Below are 21,769 nucleotides of genomic sequence, written 5' to 3' on the forward strand. Positions count from 1 at the left end.
GAAATCTGCGTATTTGTGGACAATTCACATGCCAGTCTTTATGAATAACCCCTTCTTTTTTTTCAATCAAACCACAAAAATCATTGCAAAGGCTATTTCTGCCCATTTTGGGAAAAGACCCTAGAGATTTTGGAAAAACTTGCGTCGCAAAATTGGGAAGTTTTAAAGTTTAAAGAACAAGCTTTCAAGTCTCCTGCGACTGAGGAAATTATTAAATATTAGTTTCTGTTCCCTTTCAAAAGACCTGAAAAGGTTGAAATATCAATTGCAATAAATCATGACAGGATATATTTCATACCAATCTCTGAATGTCATGTAAATCAACGATTTCTTAAGTCAATTACCCCCAAAACTTCACATCATCTTTATTTAATATGAAGCTGTACCGTAAGGGCAAAAGTGTCCTGGTCTGCAAGGAGTTGGTTGTGGATTGGTTGATTGTTCGCCACAGTGCCACCCTGGTCTGCATGCTCCAGTAATACCTGTTTGTCCTTCCCCAGCGCAGTAAGATCCTTTAGGACATGGATAACATGTAATCTGTCCCTGATATGGTTGAAACGTGCCAGCTGGGCACAGCCTTTGTATTCCTGTGAAAACCATAAGAAACAGCTTGGATGCCAATGGACCTATATGAAACTCTATTGAATTACAAGCTGATCAGGTTCCTATGAAATAGCCCGCACAAGAATAGTAAATATTTATTGCATTTTTTTTTAAAAATGACAATATAAAACAACTCGTTATTTTTTACTTTTCTGAAATTTTAGCAGGCCCTCACTTCAAAATCAAATATATTAACGTAGCTTGAGCACTGAGGGCTGGGTCGATTTTCAACCATTCCATTTTCAGTAAGAAGCTAGTATGTCATACTATTTTGCACGCCTATCTGAAAAACCTACATATATAGTAATACTAATCAAAATTCTGTTTTGAATCCACTAGCTCATTCAGACTATCAGATAGGACATTTTACAAGCCCGACACCAATTTCACTAGGCCCAACTTAAACACAATAAAATATAACTTGTTTGGAAGAATGTAAGGAAATTTGAAAACCATTCACCCATGAATTACACCACCCAATCAAGCACGCTCATACAGTTTCAATCATTCAATACGCGTTTCTCAATCAGAATGATATAACAATAATACAATAAGCGTCCTTGTCTGAAATTTTGAGGCTGACTTTGAAAAAATTGATCAATAATCACTTGTCACTTTTGGCGTTCATAAATTACTCATGATTAAATGTGTTTATATACATTAAACATAATGCATTACGTGTTTGATTGGCATATTTTTCAAATCACATTAGGAAAAAACAGGTAGCCCTCGTGGCCTACTTTCTACGGAAAGTTGATAGCCTGAGCTGAAATTTGGTAGCCTCTGGCTTTCAGAATACTCAGTATAAATTAACATAAGTTTCTTCACAACTGTTTAAACTTTAAAGTTTACACTAAACTGATCAGTAAGAATTGTCTACATTCAGGAAGAGCCAACATAAACAATAAGCTTTTTGCAGTTTCAATGATGGTTGACCACAATTATGGATGATAAACTTAAAGGTTAGGGACGCATATCTTGCACAGGACACATTGTCTTTATATACTGGGTGCAAAGCCCCTTCACGACTAACTTTGCTCTGACTATGAGCATATATGCAGCTTTCCATAATGAATAAACTACTATACTTTATGTGCATATATGCAGCATTCCCTAATGAATGAACTACTATACTGTATGTGCATATATGCAGCATTCCCTAATGAACAAACTACTATACTGTATGTGCATATATGCAGCATTCCCTAATGAACGAACTACTATACTGTATGTGCATATATGCAGCATTCCCTAATGAATGAACTACTATACTGTATGTGCATATATGCAGCATTCCCTAATGAATAAACTACTATACTGTATGTGCATATATGCAGCATTCCCTAATGAATGAACTACTATACTGTATGTGCATATATGCAGCATTTCCTAATGAATAAACTACTATACTGTATGTGAATATATGCAGCATTCCCTAATGAATAAACTACTATACTGTATGTGCATATATGCAGCATTCCCTAATGAATGAACTACTATACTGTATGTGCATATATGCAGCATTCCCTAATGAATAAACTACTATACTGTATGTGCATATATGCAGCATTTCCTAATGAATGAACTACTATACTGTATGTGCATATATGCAGCATTCCCTAATGAACGAACTACTATACTGTATGTGCATATATGCAGCATTCCCTAATGAATAAACTACTATACTATATGTGCATATATGCAGCATTTCCTAATGAATGAACTACTATACTGTATGTGCATATATGCAGCATTTCCTAATGAATAAACTACTATACTGTATGTGCATATATGCAGCATTCCCTAATGAATAAACTACTATACTGTATGTGCATATATGCAGCATTCCCTAATGAATGAACTACTATACTGTATGTGAATATATGCAGCATTCCCGAATGAATGAACTACTATACTTTATGTGCATATATGCAGCATTTCCTAATGAATAAACTACTATACTGTATGTGCATATATGCAGCATTCCCTAATGAATAAACTACTATACTGTATGTGCATATATGCAGCATTCCCTAATGAATAAACTACTATACTGTATGTGCATATAGGCAGCATTGCCTAATGAATAAACTACTATACTGTATGTGCATATATGCAGCATTCCCTAATGAATAAACTACTATACTGTATGTGCATATATGCAGCATTCCCTAATGAATAAACTACTATACTGTATGTGCATATATGCAGCATTCCCTAATGAATAAACTACTATACTGTATGTGCATATATGCAGCATTCCCTAATGAATAAACTACTATACTGTATGTGCATATAATTATATGCAGCATTTCCTAATGAATAAACTACTATACTGTAAGTGCATATATGCAGCATTCCCTAATGAATGAACCACTATACTGTATGTGCATATATGCAGCATTCCATAATGAATAAACCCTACTTTACTCAATGAGCATATATGTAGCGTTCCATAATGATTAAACACTACTATACTCAATGAGCATTAATGCAGCATTACATAATGAATAAACCCTACTATACTCAATGAGCATTTATGCAGCATTCCATAATGAATAAACCTGATTATACTAAATGAGCATATATGCAGCATTATATAATGAATAAACCCTACTATACTCAATGAGCATTTATGCAGCATTCCATAATGAATAAACTCTACTTTACTCAATGAGCATTTATGCAGCATTCCATAATGAATAAACCCTACTTTGCTCAATGAGCATATAATAATAAATTATATGCAGCATTACATAATGAATAAACCCTACTTTACTCAATGAGCATATATGAAGCATTCCATAATGAATTAACCCTTCTTTACTCCATGAGCATATATGCAGCATTCCATAATGAATAAACCCTATTATACTCAATGAGCATTTATGCCGCATTCCATAATGAATAAACCCTACTTTACTCAATGAGCAATTCCATAATGAATAAACCCTACTTTACTCAATGAGCATTTATGCCGCATTCCATAATGAATAAACCCTACTATACTCAATGAGCAATTCCATTATGAATAAACCCTACTATACTCAATGAGCAATAATGCTGCATTCCATAATGAATAAACCCTACTGTACTGTCTCAATGAGCATAGATGGTCATGTTTTAATGTTTAATCCGTTTAAAACCCTGATTGTTGTTATTGTTTATTTTGGTTTCCGCACGTTCGGGCTACAATAAAACATAAGCTTGATACGTGAAGTCATTAGTCACATCCCCCTATGGGATGTTTTCAAGTACTAGGTTTGGGTTTCCCAGCATTCTGAATACAGTAACATTAGCTCGATACATGACCTCATTAGTCACATCCCCCTCTGGGGGATGTTTTGAAGTTAATGATTTGCAAAGCAATGTAAGGTGAAAAAATAATTATTTTTTTCCAGACAACAAAAAGCGTAATAAGTTTGCAACATGAGCGTGTCTGGCCTTCTGTTAGTCCTATTACCATTTACGCAACAGTCCTCAGTCCTTTTTGTATACGCGTGGTACCCGGGTGTAAACAAAATGAAACAAGCTTACGGTGATGTCAATGCTAAAAATAATCCATTATTTTGATGACTTTATATGTACCTTTGGTGAAATTTTGTACGCTTTAAAGGTCACAAAGTGTCCAGATATTTCTTTTGGTTGTTAAAAACGGAACATGTTAGCTGCAGGTGAAATATCTAGATCCACAGAAAATGACGTCAGATGTTTAATTTTCAGAGGATCAGAGTGATTCAGTGGCTGAAAGTATCATTGGTAGAGAAGAAATTACATATACTATTAGGAGGGAATTGCTATCAAATGGCAAGGCATGTGGTCTGGAATATTATAATATTATCCTGAATCTGAATTGGACAGTAATTTGGTATAGTTAGCCCTCACTGGTGGGGGGATGGGTTAGTCCAAATAATTGTACATGGACGGATTTTTTTTACAATTTTTGATATGGCAAATCCTTCTTTGGAAGAATCCTGTACAACACGTCTAATATTTTAGGCTAGAGGATGGGGGTAATACTCAGATTCAGTATCATATTCAAGTACATTTATGTTAAGGTTCCCTGTTACAAAATAAACATGCACCAGAAATCTAGAAATTGTGGTTAAAAAAGGCTTAAATTAATCCCACAAGGGGCTTTAACCCCTTGACCCTAACTCTGGGGGGGGGGGGAGGACACCCTGGTTTGAACAAAAAGAATTGTATGTAAAACAAGCTTTCGAGACCAACCTTGATAACAGCTGTTCCCGGGTCGGCAAAGATGTCCAGACGGTCGATATTGTGTTTCACCTTCGTGGCTGTAGTAGCCCCTAGCACAAGCTGGTAAATGAAGCAGAAAAACATTTGAGCCGATGCACATCACTCAATTTCGGGCCTTCAGACATTATACATTTATTGCGTATTTGAATAAAAAGACATTTCAGGAAGTTACAAATACTGAAAAATTCATGATGATATCACTAATACTGCGATACATGTATGTTTAGAAGTGAGACCAGGCCCATATATCATAAAAATACTCAAGTCAAATCTCAATCTTATCTCATTTTACCACATGAAAGCAAAGTATGATTCAAAATCTTGTATGTCTTTTTTTTACTTTATGAAAACATACTTTCTCATAAAATGTGTTGATAAAAAGATTTTGACAATACAGGGTTAAAAATAGACTCTAGTAATTATTTATAAAAGAAGAAATTGTAAAGTGTTGTTGATTAATCTTGGAAAAAGTAAACGAAGTTTGCATAATGTATGAAGTTCCTGGGCGCAAGCACTATTTAATTATTGATCGGAAACCATTTTTGAGCTCAAGGTCATCGTGACCTTGACCTTTGACCTACTGATAAAAACATCAATAGGGATCATCTAAATGACCAACTTGCATACCAAGTATTAAGTTCTTGGGTGGAAGTGTTCTTTAGTTACTGAGGGTTAACCGTTTCTTCACCTCAAGATCACAGCAACCACGCCCTTTGACCTACTGATCTCCAAATCAATAGGGGTCATCTACTAGTCATGACCGACTAACATACCAAGTATGAAGTTCCTGGGTGCAAGCGTTCTTCAGTTACTGAGCGGTAACTGTTTCTTCACCGTAAGGTCACATCAACCTTGACCTTTGACCTAGTGATCTCAAAATCAATACGGTTCATCTGTTAGTCCTGACCAACTAGCATACGAATTATGAAGTTCCTGGGTGCAAGCGTTCTTTAGTCATTTAGCGGAAACTGTTTCTTAACCTCGCGGTCACGGTGACCTTGACGTTTGACCTACTGATCTCTAAATCAATAGGATTCATCTTCTAGTTATGACCACCTAGCATACTAAGGATGAAATTCCTGGGTGCAGGCGTTCTTTAGTTACTGAGCAGAAACCATTTTTAAGCTTAATGTCACTGCCAACATATCGTTTTTTACCTGAAGGTAACCTTGACCTGTGATGTTTTGTTACCTTTTAACTATTATATTTAACATGTCAGTTATAAATCTCATACACAATTGTGTTAAATAGGCATAGTCTGATACCCCTGATACAGTGCTAGGTTTCTTGTGTACCATGGGCAAATTGGCTAGGAAAATCAAGTGAATACTTAATGAGGCAGTTTCATTGGTTCCGCAAAGTACCAGATGCTTTACGGTTGAAAAATATTCTGACGAATGCTGGAGTTGAACCGGGTCCACCTTCTCAGAACAATAATATATGGCAGTAGTCAAGACCACATGGCTACGGAGGCTACTCACTCGATCACGGACATTGTATAGTTATTGAACAATATTTGATTCATTGGAAAAAGAGTTGTCTCTCCTGCCTTGTGCATATTCATTAAAACGAGATTTTGTCAGTCAATTGTCCCACGGTATGTATGAAGTGTAACACCGAAGAAAGTACCAATATTAGGTTGCCAACGATGGCGGGTCAAAAGCCAAGACACATTTCCAATCACACTTATAAAAGACAATTGTTCATTATGTTGTAACTCAGTTAAAATCAAACCATGGGGTAATATAAACTTGAAATACTCATTTATCATGTTAGATGCCCAATTTTTTTCTCAATAGTGTGGAGTTATACTCGATATACATTGGTAAACCTAACACTCAAAAATTAAATTTTACATTTTAATTTCAAGAGGATGTAACTCACATCCCCTCACTTGAATAATGAATTATATCGGGATTTTTTTTTAGTAAGATTGTTATTAAAAAAACAAAAAACGGTCATTATTTTAGCGTTTCGATACGGTTCAATAGATTTTATGTATTATGATTCTTTATGAAAATATTAATAAACAAACGCCCATACTGTGAAGTATCATCATTGTTTACTGTCAATGCTGTTTTCAATGTGTGGAGGTTAAAAACAAGACTGTTGCTAATTTACAAATTGAATCATTTTCGATACACCATCGATATCAAAGAATTGGAGGAACTCATGACACTGCATAAATCAAAGAAACATACTGAGGCCAGAGTTTTTTTAATTTTCGTTTTACGGGAGCGCCGTACCTAAATATTGCAAAACCCAAATAAGAAAAAGATTCGAATTCCTAACTTTATTTTTATTTTTTCCGCCGCCCGTTTTTTCGATCTCTGATAAAAAATGAAAGTTAGTGTTATTTAACCTAATGCTAATTTCACAACAACAAAAATTATCGGGCACAATTTCCAAGATGGCGGAAGCTGGCGGTGTCAACTGAAATATGTTACATTCTTTTGTGATTTCACATGCATATTATATGACTTGATGAATATCAAACTTGAAACTTGCTTATTATAATCATCTAAGCGCTTGTAAGGAAAATGGCCGCCTTTTACGAAAGTGGATTTAGTTTGAAGACTGATGCACTGTTGTTCATAAAATCAGTCGGTTTATCAGTTTGTGATATTTCGGAATGGAATTGTATTTTCTTTATTATAACCAAGGCCTTTTTTTTTAAATTATATGTTTTACGAACGGCCAGAGTTGTGAAGTGTCAGAGGAGGAGGAAATAAAAATAAAAATAAAATTACATTTCTGGAATTATTTTTTTTGGTCACGAAAAAAACACAGAAAAGCAAAAGCTATGATGTATTCTCTATGATTTTCTATTTTAATGTCAAGTCAATATGTAAGTGTGTGCACATTTGTTTTTGCTTTATCTGACAAGTTCACTTCATATTTTCATTAATCACTCTTTATACTTTGTAAATGCATGTTATAATAGACAAGTAACATAAAAAATCAACTATTTTCGGTAAATTTATTTGCCATATAGAGTTTAAAGAATCAGCTATCACTTCACTGTGTTGTCTTGGCTGCAAATTGTCTGATACCAATTCACCAACCATGTCATTGTTTCAGTTAGCAAAAGAGCTTTTTTGTTTCCTTCTATACAGGGAATATTTATCCGCCAGGAACTAGCGATCCAGGAACTTGTAAATCAACTAATTATAGCTGTCTGATAAAACAAAAGCTGTCTATCCAACAGTGATTCAAATAATACTAGTTGTCCATCACACATTCTGTCCAACAAGCAGTCCAAAAAACAATGGTGGTCCAACAAACACTTCCGGTCCAACCATTTATAGTAACTGTTGTTACACCAACATGTATGATCCATCCAATATAGCGGTCCAGTAAGCAATAGATGCCCAACCAACAATAGAGTTTCAACAGGCACTAGCTTACATCATGCTGCTACCAATCTAGCAGCCCAACCAATTGTAGTGATGTACTTCATAAATGTAAGTGATGGTCTCAGTAGATAACATCAGCATATTTGAATCATATCTGTAAAGAAAGGAATGGAACATTAAAAGAATATTTTTTATAAAAAAAAATAAGTTAGTCTCAGACTTATTTATGGTAGTAATAAAACACACAGAACAGTATAAATATCATAATTTATATTGATGATGATTTATATATGTTCATTCATAAGACTATTACATAGTTGTACCTGGTAATGTACATACAGATTCCTCATTATAGATTATCACTGTCAGATAGTAAAACAGCCTAATGTATTATTTGTGTTTATTTTCAAAACAAATGTTTTAGAATAGATGATATTTTTTGTTATCAATAATACTCCAATAAGAATAGTAACCGCAGTCTTTTCTGAACCATCTACCCCACCCACCAGAACTAAACTGTCCAGGTAAACAGTCAAGCGATTTATAGCTCATGACATTCAAATTATATCACAATAATTTAATATAAACTCATTTAAATGACAAATCTAATAAAAATAAATAAATAATAACAAACCTGGAATGATAATTAGTCCATATTTATCGCTGTTATTATACTTCGTTATAACCCGGAAATAAACTGGAAGTCACATTGCCGAAAAGGATTATCCGGGTGAACTAAAACCCGGTACCAGGTATCGATATCGAGAAAAGCCGTTATCACAGTTTACGATACCGGATTATGTTGATACCGTGTTATTTAAAGTATGCATTGGTTGTCAAAAGGCAATTAATAACGGACCGTGGACACTTGGATTTATTATCTGATATTCACGCTGATATCAACATAATTCGGTATCGGAAAGTGATACCGGATACCGGGGGATACCAGGTTTTTAGCACCAGCCTGCAAATCCGATGAATGTTTTTCATTGGCTTAAACTTTTTCAGAACTGTTTACACCAATATTTTTACAGCTATTGCGATGTCCTCTGCTTTTAATGATTTGCTGCAATAAAGTTTCATCGGCGGAAAAAAAAAAAAATGAAATCACAATTTTATTTTTATTTCAAAAGTGAGTTTTTTTGAGCGGCGGTGTTCGTAAAACATAGAATCAAATAAAAAAGGCCCAACGCATAAAATTGCTTAAATATTTCTGTCTGTAGACCGGTTTACACAGGGAAACACTGATAATTGGAATTTGAAGTACTGTTTCTGACAGTGACAACAGAAAACGACCAGAATGTGACATTGGATTTTGCTTGTTTGTCTAAAGACAATAAAGTTATACCAACATATGGCATACCATTTGAATGGGCATTGGGTCCTCTTTTCATGTCAACCATTTTAAAATGGATTGTTTGTATGTTGATTAAGAAACTATAAAAAATGGACTCTACTGTGAAATCTGGTAAGTTTGGGTTACATACCTTGTTTCTTTTCTTGTATCTCAAAGACATTAAATTTCTTCATGTGTTTTTTATCTCAATATATGAACCCAAAATGATATTAATAAACATTTGAGACACAAACAATATGCCAGATGCCTTATGTTTTGCTAGTGCGAGTTTCAGTGACTATTAAAAGCACTACAAAAGTATAGATGCTCATATTAAAATCATGCATATATAATAGTTGATGTGTAATTTTTATTTAACCATGCAGTGTTAAATACTGTGGAGTTACAGTTGAATAATTTATTTTCATTGGTGTGAATCAGTTGACTTGTGGCGTTTAGGGAGTAAAATGAATATCCAAATGTTAAAAAAAGTTCCTTAAACGTGCATTATGCACCAGATTATGCACCAGTCAATTGTAACCATGGCCCCCGAGGTCCTTGGGTTTATAGGGGATAATGAGAGAAATGGGCCATGTTTTTACCTTCCAGGTGGACCTGCAGTGCCTTGTGAATGCGGTGGTTTTGTTTTTGCGCCAAAAATAGTGGGGAAAGGGCCTTACCTCGAGGTGCGGGGGAATTTTGCGGGGATTTGACCAGTACTTTCTCTCCGCAGGGCGGGGATTTTATCAAGGATTGGCTGGACTGAGAGTCAAAGTCCCCGCTATTCTCCGGACCTGGGAGGAGGGGGGATATACAATTGACTGGTGCATTATTGTGGCTACTTGTGAAAATGACATCTTGTTTTGACTTTATTTTACAGATCTATTATATAACAGGCAGTATACAAAACAAGTGTGCACAACTTCAAAACATACGTTCTATAATTTTTTCCAAAAAAATAACAAATACGGAAAATCCATTTTATTTTTATTTTTCTCGACGCTCATTTTTGGACATCTTTTTCTTAATTTTATTCCCTCCTCCTGGCGCTTATTTTTTAAAAATTTCCCGTAAAACGAAAAATAAAAAAACTCTGGCCTAAATGCTTTCGTATTTAATATTGCATGGTTTTCAACAATCTTGCCGATTACATGATCCATAAAAAATCGTAACTGAAAACAATTGGTGGCTAAATTCTGATTTGACAATTTTCACTGCATATAATCTATGGTATCTACTGTTTTAAAATATATTTTTTCTGACTTTTCTCATATTTATTTGCATGTGTTCATTCTATGCTAGCCTCCTATACACAGTAAAGTACGGTATAAATTAAAGTTTCATTGAAAAAAAGCTGGTAGTTGTTGAATGAGCCAAAAATAAATGGACCTTATATAAGCGTGATTTAGTGCCATCTACTAATAATCGTCTCATTAAGGTAGAAATACTGTTTCTTTTTTATCCTTTCAAATTGAACTTGATAATCTCCATAAGAACCACTGCTTTTGACATTTATTCATCCTTTTTGATAATATCAAAACAATTGTTTTTATTGTGGTTAATCTTATATGGGAGTAAGAGTGCATCTTTAAGATTCCCAGTTTTTTTTTACCTCAAGCTGTTTAGCTGCTGAGAAATAACCAGGTCATAAATGACTTATATAACACTATACAGACATTACTATTACTTAATTACCATTACAATAACTCTTATGAAAAAATAGTAAAGCCATTTGGTTTGATGGAATACACACACATGCACGTAGCAGCGACTTTAACTCCACGTAAAAAAGTTGACCAATCAAGAAGTAAGTTCATTCTAAACAAACAATAACATTTTGATGTCTTACCCTATGAAACACATAGAGTCCCTTAAGTACGATACTTACGGAGGCACTGTGGTTGAAATTCTCTACCGTTGAATGTCCCTTCCGGGCAAGGCAAACAGTGGGTAGATCGCGCATGGGAGTATGTACCAGGTGGGCAGTAAAGCATTTCACTAGCACCTTTACAATTTAGACAGCATGCGATATCAAAATATTATGCAATGTTTTTTATATAATGCATATACACTACAGTAAATGAAAAAAATCATAATTATAATGGCATATATGAAAAATGTAATATTCTATAGTAAATATTCTGAATTATTAACAATAAATATTTCATGATTTATATAAAATAAACATGCTGGCAAGCCTTTGAAAATGAGAATTTCATTAATATTCAAATCACGACCTTAACCCCAACCCCACCCCACCCCACCCCCAAAAGCAATCCTAAGCTAGCCCTTAACTCAAGCAACCATCACACAAAGTTAAATCACTATTCATCATTCCTTTATAATGTGCCATGAGATTATCCGCCATCTGAGGTGGAAACGGTGTTTGTGACCAGTGCTGGAAAAACCAGCTTACACCCCCCATGTAAGATGAGTCACCCGCAACAATGCACCACTTCTTATTTCTCTTATAGTATTGTTTATGAAAAGTATATAATGCCATTTCATAAAGCGCAATCAAATATATCAGTATTCAAGATTTTTAAAAAGCGAAAATAAATAATAGTAAAAACATGATTTTTAAAGAAACTATTTGCTGTCAATAGTGATTCAAAATTACTGTGCATTATGATGTCAGAAAACAACCTCGCACACGCTTTTTCATGAATTGTTTTCTACTCAAATTTTTCCACAATTGATAATTTTAAAAAATTATGCAAGAAAAAATATTAATCATGGAAAAATCCGACCCTTGGGCACGCTGCGTGGTCGATAACTTAGCAAGCTTTGTTACCGGCTTACGCACATGCCCTCTGGTCAGACTTTTCTATCCCTACCTGAAACACAGGATAGATACTTATAATCATTTTGGCATGAAATTTTTAGCTATAGTTAATGATCAGTGCAATTATTTTAGTGTGAATGTAGATACGTTGTACCATTTGTAAATTTGTAAACTCTAAGGACAGCTTGATCGATGATGCTACCTGATTAAGTTGTCTAAAAACTGCTGTTTCTTAGGTCAGTCAAGAAATAAAATACAAAGATAAAGTATTCTTTTTATTGTTTTCACAATAAACAAAATAAAAAAATATATTTGGGTTCATTTTTTTTTAATAATTACAATAGACGCTGTTATTTGCAATATCATTTTCATAAAACAGACCACTTAGCAGAACTGCAAAACTTTAGGTCTTTTTAATTAGTGATGTTCCGATGATTGATTATTATCAAAAGTTGATTGGTTGGACTTGTTTTTGGCGACAATCAATTGTATTTGGTTATAGTCGATCATCGATTTAACCGGCAAGTTGTTTTTCTTTCTTTTCTCTCGTTATTGCATTCAGTTTAAATTTCCACCATTTTGTACAAGAATAAAACTACAATTATGGTATTGTCAAAAACCGTTTGAAATAATACTTTATTGATAACTTGAGTGGAACCGATTATCAATTGTCAAACTGGAAACGATTCCTTACACTAATTTTAATTTTCTTGCATATGTTATGACGGAGAAAAAGGTACAGTAGCAATAGTAGGGACCTTTGACGGCAAATTCAGTGTGTCACCACATCCCGTCGGTAAGTCCTCTTTAGGCTCTTAATTGTTCATCCAGATAAGACAACAACAAAATCCTATTGTTTTTGAGAGACATGAAAAATATACCTGCCACCCAAAGTGAAAGACATGAAAAGCGGCATGTCACAAAGAATCCTGTCTGACTAATCATATCAAACTCAAAGCCAAACATTTTGATGATCAGTAGGAATTTTTCACGAAATTTTAAAAAATTATTGCTTGGGTGATGTTAGATGTCAGATAGCGTTGGCTCAAACGTTCTTATCGAATCTTTTTCTACCAAAGGGTCTAGTTCTCTGTTCAAAACTTTGTCACAAAAAACAATTGTCATAAATATCAACAATAATCTTGCATCCTGTGTCAATGACGTATTTAGAAATGGCATTTCTGATGATAACTAGAGCTGTCACAGGAGTGACGAATACCCCCAAATGCCGCCTGGACACAGGAATGGCAAACCATTCCTTCGAAAAGAGGCCATAACTCCAAGGTTACTGCACACTGCATCTTCTTTTATCATGCATGTATTGTTTTATTTAAATCTGTTGAGTAATTTAGAAGTTACACTGCTGACAAGAAAAACTAGCTGATGCTCTAGCTGATCTCTTCTGGAATAAGACATCTAGAGCATTCACGAGCTTTTCTTCCAACACGATCATCATCAAATTTTACAAGTACATATTTGGGCTTGAATGCATCCTTATACACCTGGGAATAAATCCCGGGACTGTTCCTGTAGCTGAATTAACAAGTCCATCTGACAGGTCAATATTTGTAGTAAGCACTACTGTGGCAAATATGCCATACTTAAGTTCTGCTGGTATTCCACTGGCATCTGGTTCAAATGAAGCATGCTAGATTTGTTTTGTTTGTTCATCTTTCCAAGTGTCAATTACTTTTAAGGTAAATATTTGCTCATTTAGTTTTTGAAGGATCTATCGAACTTGACCTGTGTCTTCTGATGTTACACCTGTGTACCAAAAAATGTTCAAATCTGTCAAGCCTTTCATGAGTTATCGTCCGGAAACCATTTTTCTATTTTTAGTAACAGTGACCTTGACCCCACCAGCCCCAATATCGAACTTGATCTGTATCTTCTGATGTTACACCTGTGTATCAAAAATTGTTCAAATCCGTTTAGCCTTTCATGAGTTATCGTCCGGAAACCGTTTTTCTTTTTTTAGTAACAGTGACCTTGACCTTGGCCCCACCAGCCCCAATATCGAACTTGACCTGTATCTTCTGATGTTACACCTGTTTACCAAAAAAAATTCAAATCTGTCAAGCCTTTCATGAGTTATCGTCCAGAAACCATTTTTCTATTTTTAGTAACAGTGACCTTGACCTTGGCCCCACCAGCTCCAATATCAAACTTGACCTGTATCTTCTGATGTTACTCCTGTGTACCAAAAAATTTTCAAATCTGTCTAGCCTTTCATGAGTTACCATGAAGACCGACCGACCGACCGCCCGCCCGCCCGCCCGCCCACCCGCCCGCCCGACCGACAAGCTCACTCCTATATACCCCCTCAAACTTCGTTTGTTGGGGTATAATTACGCTGAAGTTCTGTTGAAAGTGTGTCATAGACCAGATACTTTATGCACCAGTCAATTGTAACCACGGTCCCCCCAGGTCCGGGGGTTATACTGGGGATAGCAGGGGAAATAGGCCATTGTTTTACCTTCCAGGTGGCCCCGCAGTTCCGAGTGCATGCGTTGTTTTGTTTTCATGGCAAAATAGCAGTGAATGGGCCTTACCTAGGATGTCCATGGGGGCGGGGGCATTTGGCGGGGATTTTACCAGCAGTCTGTCACCGCAGGATGGGGATTTTGTCTGGTATTGGTTTGAACGAAAGTCAAAGTCCCCGCTATTCCCCGGACCTGGGGGGAGTCGTGGTTACAATTGGCTGGTGCATTATGCCAAACAAGAGTTAACCAAAGAACTTTACGTGACCCAATCTAGTAACTCACAATGCAAAATCTTTTAAATGTCCTTGTGAAAGCCACCACAAACTTGGTAAAACTGATGGACAAAGTGGGCAAGAAGTCGGAACAAGACCAAAAACCATATCAATTAGTTTCAAACCACGGAATATGCAACAAGCCTGAATTCGTAGAATTGATATCCGCAACCTATTCAGGTAAAAGAGATGAAATGGTTGTTGCAATGGTTATAACACAATCACTGTGGGGGGACGGACACCGGATATAGCTCAAAAAGTGATAAATCAATAAGCGTTTGATTTTGACACATGGAAAGTTTTCTATCATTTTTTTGTCTTTATGGTTATATATTTATCAAATCAAAGAGTTTCAAATAACTTGACCCTGTGCAATAAACGACTATGATGGAAATGTGTCTCCTCTCTTGTACAGGGTTCCCACATTTTTCTGCAAGTAAAATTCCCGACTTTTTCAAGGTTATTTTTACAAATTCCAGACTTTCTCTCAACCTTTTCACAGTTATTATGATCATTCTTTTTGCATTATATTTTGTTGCAAAATATTGAATAATAATGTTTTAAGTACAATAAAAAATAAACATTTAATTTTAAAATAGACCTATCATATTTAGTATAGAAATGATTGTCTATTGATATACAGAATTGACTCAGATAACTTACAATATCATAACTTGATATTATAAACATTATATATTATACTTTGTATTTTTGTCATCAAATTTGCAACTTGCATACCTTCAGTAATTTCTTAAGCCAACACTAAATTCTTACTTTTGACTGTTGTCACTATATTTTAGCACCTTTATTGTTCTATAGTTTTGCTAATCATAAGAATTAGGCTTAAACACCTATGCAAGCCAGACAAGTTGTGATTAACCATATATTAGATCAAAGAAACAAAGATTATCTCAAAGGAAACTCTTAATTCTAAGCCAAGTAAAACTCTTAAGATGACAGTGCCAGTTGTTGGCAACTTAGCCTCAAATTTAGTATTTAAACCCATGACTTCTCGGTCCAGGTTGTCTTCAACCTTGGACAATAAACATCGGAAGTCTTATTTGGGTACTTGTCATCTTATTCACAGGTATGTGGTTTTACTCTGTTATTAGATTGTTATTTTATTTTTGACTTAAAAACATGGAATCAAATTAAGTTCTTTAAATAGGCTAAAATAAGTTATGTATATATTGTTTTTACAATTATGTTGCAAATACATACTGTAGACTTTATAATTCACTTGTACCTTTTATTAGTCATACAAGTTGTTTCTCTATTTAATACATTCATAGTTATTTGTACCTTTCACATTGCTATTAGCGTTGTTATTATCAATATTCCCCAAATATTGTTAATATTCTTAATAATCACATATTCATGTATTTACGTAATTATGCTGATTTACTTTCATATTTTGTTTATTATAACTGGTCATTTAACCTTGGACAATAAACAACTGAAGTCTTATTTGGGTACTTGTCATCTTATTCACAGGGACGACCCCCTCTAGCATTATCTTCGCTGTGCTGTCTTCGGGTAGTAGGAGGACACCCAAAACTAGCGTCATAAAAGAGTTATTACAACGAAACATTTCAGTGAAATATTGTTAACATTTTCACATGCTAAAAATAAACTTATTTGACATTTTTAACATTTATTAAACAAGTTGTTAAATAACATCAAATGTCATTTTCAAAGGGTTTTATTCTGAAAAACAAAACCTTTCACTTTCTGAACTTCTTAGACATTTATTGAACAACATGATTAACTTTTAGCATGCTGAATACTGTTGGCCTCTGTGAACAGTGTAGACACAGATCAGCTGGCATGATCAGGGTCTAAATAAGGCTATTTGTATTTGCTACTTGGAAACTTAAAGGCTTACCTACTATTTGTGCATAGAACAGTGTGGACCCTGATCAGCCAGCATGGTTTGGTGCCGGTTGATCTCCATATACAATACCAATTTTCGTAATTGGTGGATAAATGCATGCTTAAGGTAAATATAATCAAATATCACATTAAAAAAAGTTTTACTCTCTGAACAAAAACTTACTTTCTAAACATTTTTTAAAGCTGCACTCTCATAGATATACTATTTTAACAACTTATTTCATTTTTTGTCTTAGATAGATAAACGTTTGACATAAATATCTGCAAACCAACGATAAAAGATTGCCAACAAAAGATCAGATCGCTGATTTTCATATTTCTGTTCGAAAATGTATGTTTTATGGTTTATTAATGGTTAAAGTAATATGCATAATTAACACCATTTTTTTTATCTTAAATATAATTATCGGTGATCTATCTTTTTGCCAGCAGTCTTAAATAATTGGTTTTCATGGATTTTGCCAAAATTGGCTCGTTCCAAGACAAAAGTAAAAAAGTTGTCAAATTATTCAATCTGTGAGAGGGAAGCTTTAAACATTTATTGAACAACTTGAACTCATAACATCCAGTGTCATTTAAAAAGAGTTTAACACTCTTTAAAAAAATCTACTTGCATCAGTGAGCATGCAATTCAGCTATATCTGAACATCAATCTTCATCAATCCATGTTCTTCGCTTCAACCATGGGTGAAAATGCAAAATAAGTGACTTTTTTGCACAAGTTTAAAACTATCATGATGTCTACTGGCCAAAGAACTGTGGTCTTCTCAATGTCTATAAATACGAGCAAGGTCAGTCTAAAGGCATCATTCATAGATTTACACTTGAATAGCAAATATTTGTCAGGCTGTGTAGTACTTCGCATACTAGTGAGATCATTGCAATTAGCATTCATGTATGTTATCTGGGACCAATGATACACCTAATACCCTGTAATCTTACTCTCTTACTCCCAGATGTTATTGACAACCTTTTCTCAAGTTTATTTTAATGAACTAGGGCCAATTTCACGTATTAAGATATCTTTCGGTGAACGCAGATATGGCTAATTATCCATGATCATTAGCATACTGTAGATTAAAAAGATCGTTGTATATAGAACCCACGATTCTTACTGACAGCGTATATAAAGCGAATCCCGACAAACTGCGGTCAATTTCTCAGTTCAAATAACTTTTAAATGCAGACGGCAGTGCAGACACTGCTACTATGACAAATAAACGCTTTCATATGGTAACGGAAACCTTCTTAGTCTCGATCATTCAGCCGCTCTAATCAGAGTCAGTTTAATACAGAAGTGTCAGATGCAAGCGTCTAGATGATCAAGACTACTTACTTTTACTAGTTTCGTACCCAAAACAGTTTGAGCTTTAGTACTTTTCCTGGCTTTTCCCCAATTTTAACCTATAATCGCAAAATTCAAGGCATTTTCAAGACCGGGAACAGACTTTTCGATATTCCCGACTTTTTCCAGTTTTCCCGGTAGCTTGAGAACCCTGTTTGTATAACAGCCCAATTCTCGCCGAAAGTTGCATGATCGCTCACAAATGTTCATTCATGTGGTACGATTTCAAACATTAATCAACAAATTGAAAAGAAGAATCAAAACTGAATCGAGCGATTTTCTTGTAATTACATTATCTAGTAATGTGTAAGATATCAATACGATATATTTGTTGTTACGAAGATATTCATACCTTTTGATGCCCTGGCGGTGTACTGGGGATAGATGAAGCTAATAAAAAACTGCACAAGGGATAGCTATTAAGTGGACCGAGGATAGTAATGATTAGTGTTGGGAATCGGTTGCAATTTTACTATCGATGATCGGTTCCACTCAAGTAACCGATTATCGATAGTACAATCGGTTTTTAAAATACTAGATAGAACCTGAGTTGTAGTTTTATTCATGTACAGTATTAAACTCTTAATCATTATATATGCATATACCTTATGTCTATGATTGAAGTTATTACGTGTTGTTGTATAAAAATAGTTCATTTTCTTGCTCATTGTGGCTTTCATCAGCCATTTTGTTAAAGATAACATCTGAACACTTACAAATATATATATAAATATATATTTATTTTATTTTATTTTTTCGATAATCGATTATAACTAAATACTATTGATTGTTGCCGATTTCAGGCCCAATCAATTGATTTTCGATTATAATCAATCATCGGAACATCACTAGTAACGATGTTATTAAAAAAAACGAGACTGTTATAATGATAATGGCCATTTACCTATACACCAGCTCGAGGGAAATTGTTTGATGTTGTCCATATCGAGGGATCAGAGAGCAATTTTTTTTTACTGTTTTCTGTATCTGTATGCACTTAAAACTGATTCATTAACTGTGGTCGAAATTAGCACAAGCCCGCAAGCCCTGCACTGGTAAAATGTCTTCCTGGCTTGCTCAAATTCTTAATTTATATAGCAGGGCTTGTTAAAAAATTTGATTCCAAGCAATAGTATAAGAATTTGGGCTTGTTCATCCAAAAGTCTAATTTCAATGACTGCATTGATATAGATTAGTTAACATGACGTGTTTTTCACAAGCATCAACGTCGCAAATATCTAAATATTTTAAATACGCCGGTAATCTGATTGTTTGAGGAACACAAAACATATGGCTGTAGAATTTATGTTGTGTTTGCTATTCATATATATAGTATTGCATTGTAAATCAAGTAGGTACGTTTTTGCACACAGAAAGTCATCAGTAGGTAATGAGATATTGTGATCAAATTAGGAACATGTGAAGCTTTTTTGAGGTGATCATCTCAGATTTGAAGAAACATTTTTCGAGGTCTGCTAAATTGTTAGCACTTTAAAGTATACCATAGGCCAAAATAAGAATTCAGCTATTAGTTCAAACACTTGTTTCATTTGTGGATATGGTAGATAAGCGTATGAAGTTCCGTGGTGCAAGCGGTTTTTTTATAGAGCAGAAACTGCTTATTTACCTCCAAGCCCTGTCTTTGGAAGTCAATACAACCCATCCCTACTTACCAACCCGTTACAAGCCCTGTCTTTGGAAGTCAATACAACCCATCCCTACTTACCAACCCATTACAAGCCCTGTCTTTGGAAGTCAATACAACCCATCCCTACTTACCAACCCGTTACAAGCCCTGTCTTTGGAAGTCAATACAACCCATCCCTACTTACCAACCCATTACAAGCCCTGTCTTTGGAAGTCAATACAACCCATCCCTACTTACCAACCCATTACAAGCCCTGTCTTTGGAAGTCAATACAACCCATTCCCTACTTACCAACCCATTACAAGCCCTGTCTTTGGAAGTCAATACAACCCATCCCTACTTACCAACCCATTACAAGCCCTGTCTTTGAAAGTCAATACAACCAATCCCTACTTACCAACTCATTACAAGCCCTGTCTTTGGAAGTCAATACAACCCATCCCTACTTACCAACCCGTTACAAGCCCTGTCTTTGGAAGTCAATACAACCCATCCCTACTTACCAACCCATTACAAGCCCTGTCTTTGGAAGTCAATACAACCCATCCCTACTTACCAACACATTACAAGCCCTGTCTTTGGAAGTCAATACAACCCATCCCTACTTACCAACCCGTTACAAGCCTGTGCTTGTATTTGCAAAACAAAAGATTAATTATTTTTTGGTCTTACCATATTCACAATATGCTCCAGGTGGACACTCTATCATGCCAAGTCCAGGTGGGCAGTAAAATCCTTCGGGACATTCTAAATCCATTCCAGGTGGACAATATCTACCCTGTCTACAAGCAGCACAGTGGGTTAAATGTTTTGTGTCTGCAATGAAAATTAACACTTACAAAACATAGATATTAATAGGATCTGGAACATTGTAGCCCTCTTGTTTCATTCTGAACAAACAAATTCGTTGAATTGATATCCCCAACTGCTTGGGGAATGGAAATCAATTATTGATGAAATATATATATATATATATATATATATATATATATGAGTTTAAGTTTGATTGCAACTGTTTGAAATAAAAAAATATTGTATATATATAACATTTAGAATTGACCAAGAAACCTAGTTTATGACTCCATGCTACCCAGTTCCAAACTAATCTAAGATTTCATCAAGGCAAACATTCTGATCAAGTTTCATGAAGATTGGTCCAGATATATGCAAAAAAATATAGCCTCTAGAGTGTCCACAAGGTTTTTTTTAAGATTTGACTCAGAGACCTCATTTTTTACCCCACATGACCTACTAGTTTCAAACTATTCCAAGATTTCATCGAGGCATTCTGATTAAGTTTCATGGAAAATAGAGCAGATGTATTGCTTCTCGAGTGTTCTAAATATTTCTATAAGATATGACCTAGTGACCTAGTTTTTGACCCATTAACCCACTTTTAAAACGCAGTCGAAATTCAACCTAAGAGAACATTCTGACCATGTTTGAACTTAATCAGACCAATCACCACCATAAAATAGTTTCGGACAAGATTTTTGACCTAGTGACCTTATTTCTAATGACATGTGACCCAGTTTAAAACATGTCCAAGAGTGCATCAAGGAAAACAGTCTGATCAAGTTTCATGAATATAAGACCATACATATTGCCTCTAATGTGTTTCAAATATTTTTCTAAAATATGACCTAGTGACCTAATTTTTGACCCCATATGCCCCTCTTTTACAAGCGGTCCATATTTCATCAAGAGGTCCATCATGACCAAGTTTGAACATAATCCAACCAATAATTTCCATTCCGGACAAAAAAAATCCAAGATTTGACCTTGTGA

General features: G+C 34.9%; 2 protein-coding genes across 2 annotated transcripts in view; both read right to left on the reverse strand.

Moving 5' to 3' along the window:
- Nucleotides 1-473, reverse strand: part of LOC128226674 (uncharacterized) — a 32,354-nt gene extending 31,881 nt beyond the window's left edge. The window contains exon 1 of the mRNA XM_052936656.1: nt 387-473. The gene's annotated coding sequence lies outside the window, so the exon portion shown is untranslated. The remainder of the gene's footprint in view (nt 1-386) is intronic.
- Nucleotides 366-20,773, reverse strand: LOC128226684 (uncharacterized). Its single transcript, XM_052936667.1, has 4 exons — nt 20,654-20,773; nt 11,444-11,560; nt 4,834-4,923; nt 366-587 (listed from the first exon to the last, which is right to left on the reverse strand). The coding sequence occupies exons 1-4, from the start codon at nt 20,654-20,656 to the stop codon at nt 366-368; spliced, it is 432 nt and encodes a 143-aa protein (XP_052792627.1). The 5' UTR covers nt 20,657-20,773.
- Between the last annotated feature and the right edge of the window lie 996 nt (nt 20,774-21,769).

The sequence above is a fragment of the Mya arenaria genome, chromosome 1 (assembly GCF_026914265.1).
Source record: "Mya arenaria isolate MELC-2E11 chromosome 1, ASM2691426v1".
In the NCBI taxonomy this organism is placed as follows: domain Eukaryota; kingdom Metazoa; phylum Mollusca; class Bivalvia; order Myida; family Myidae; genus Mya; species Mya arenaria.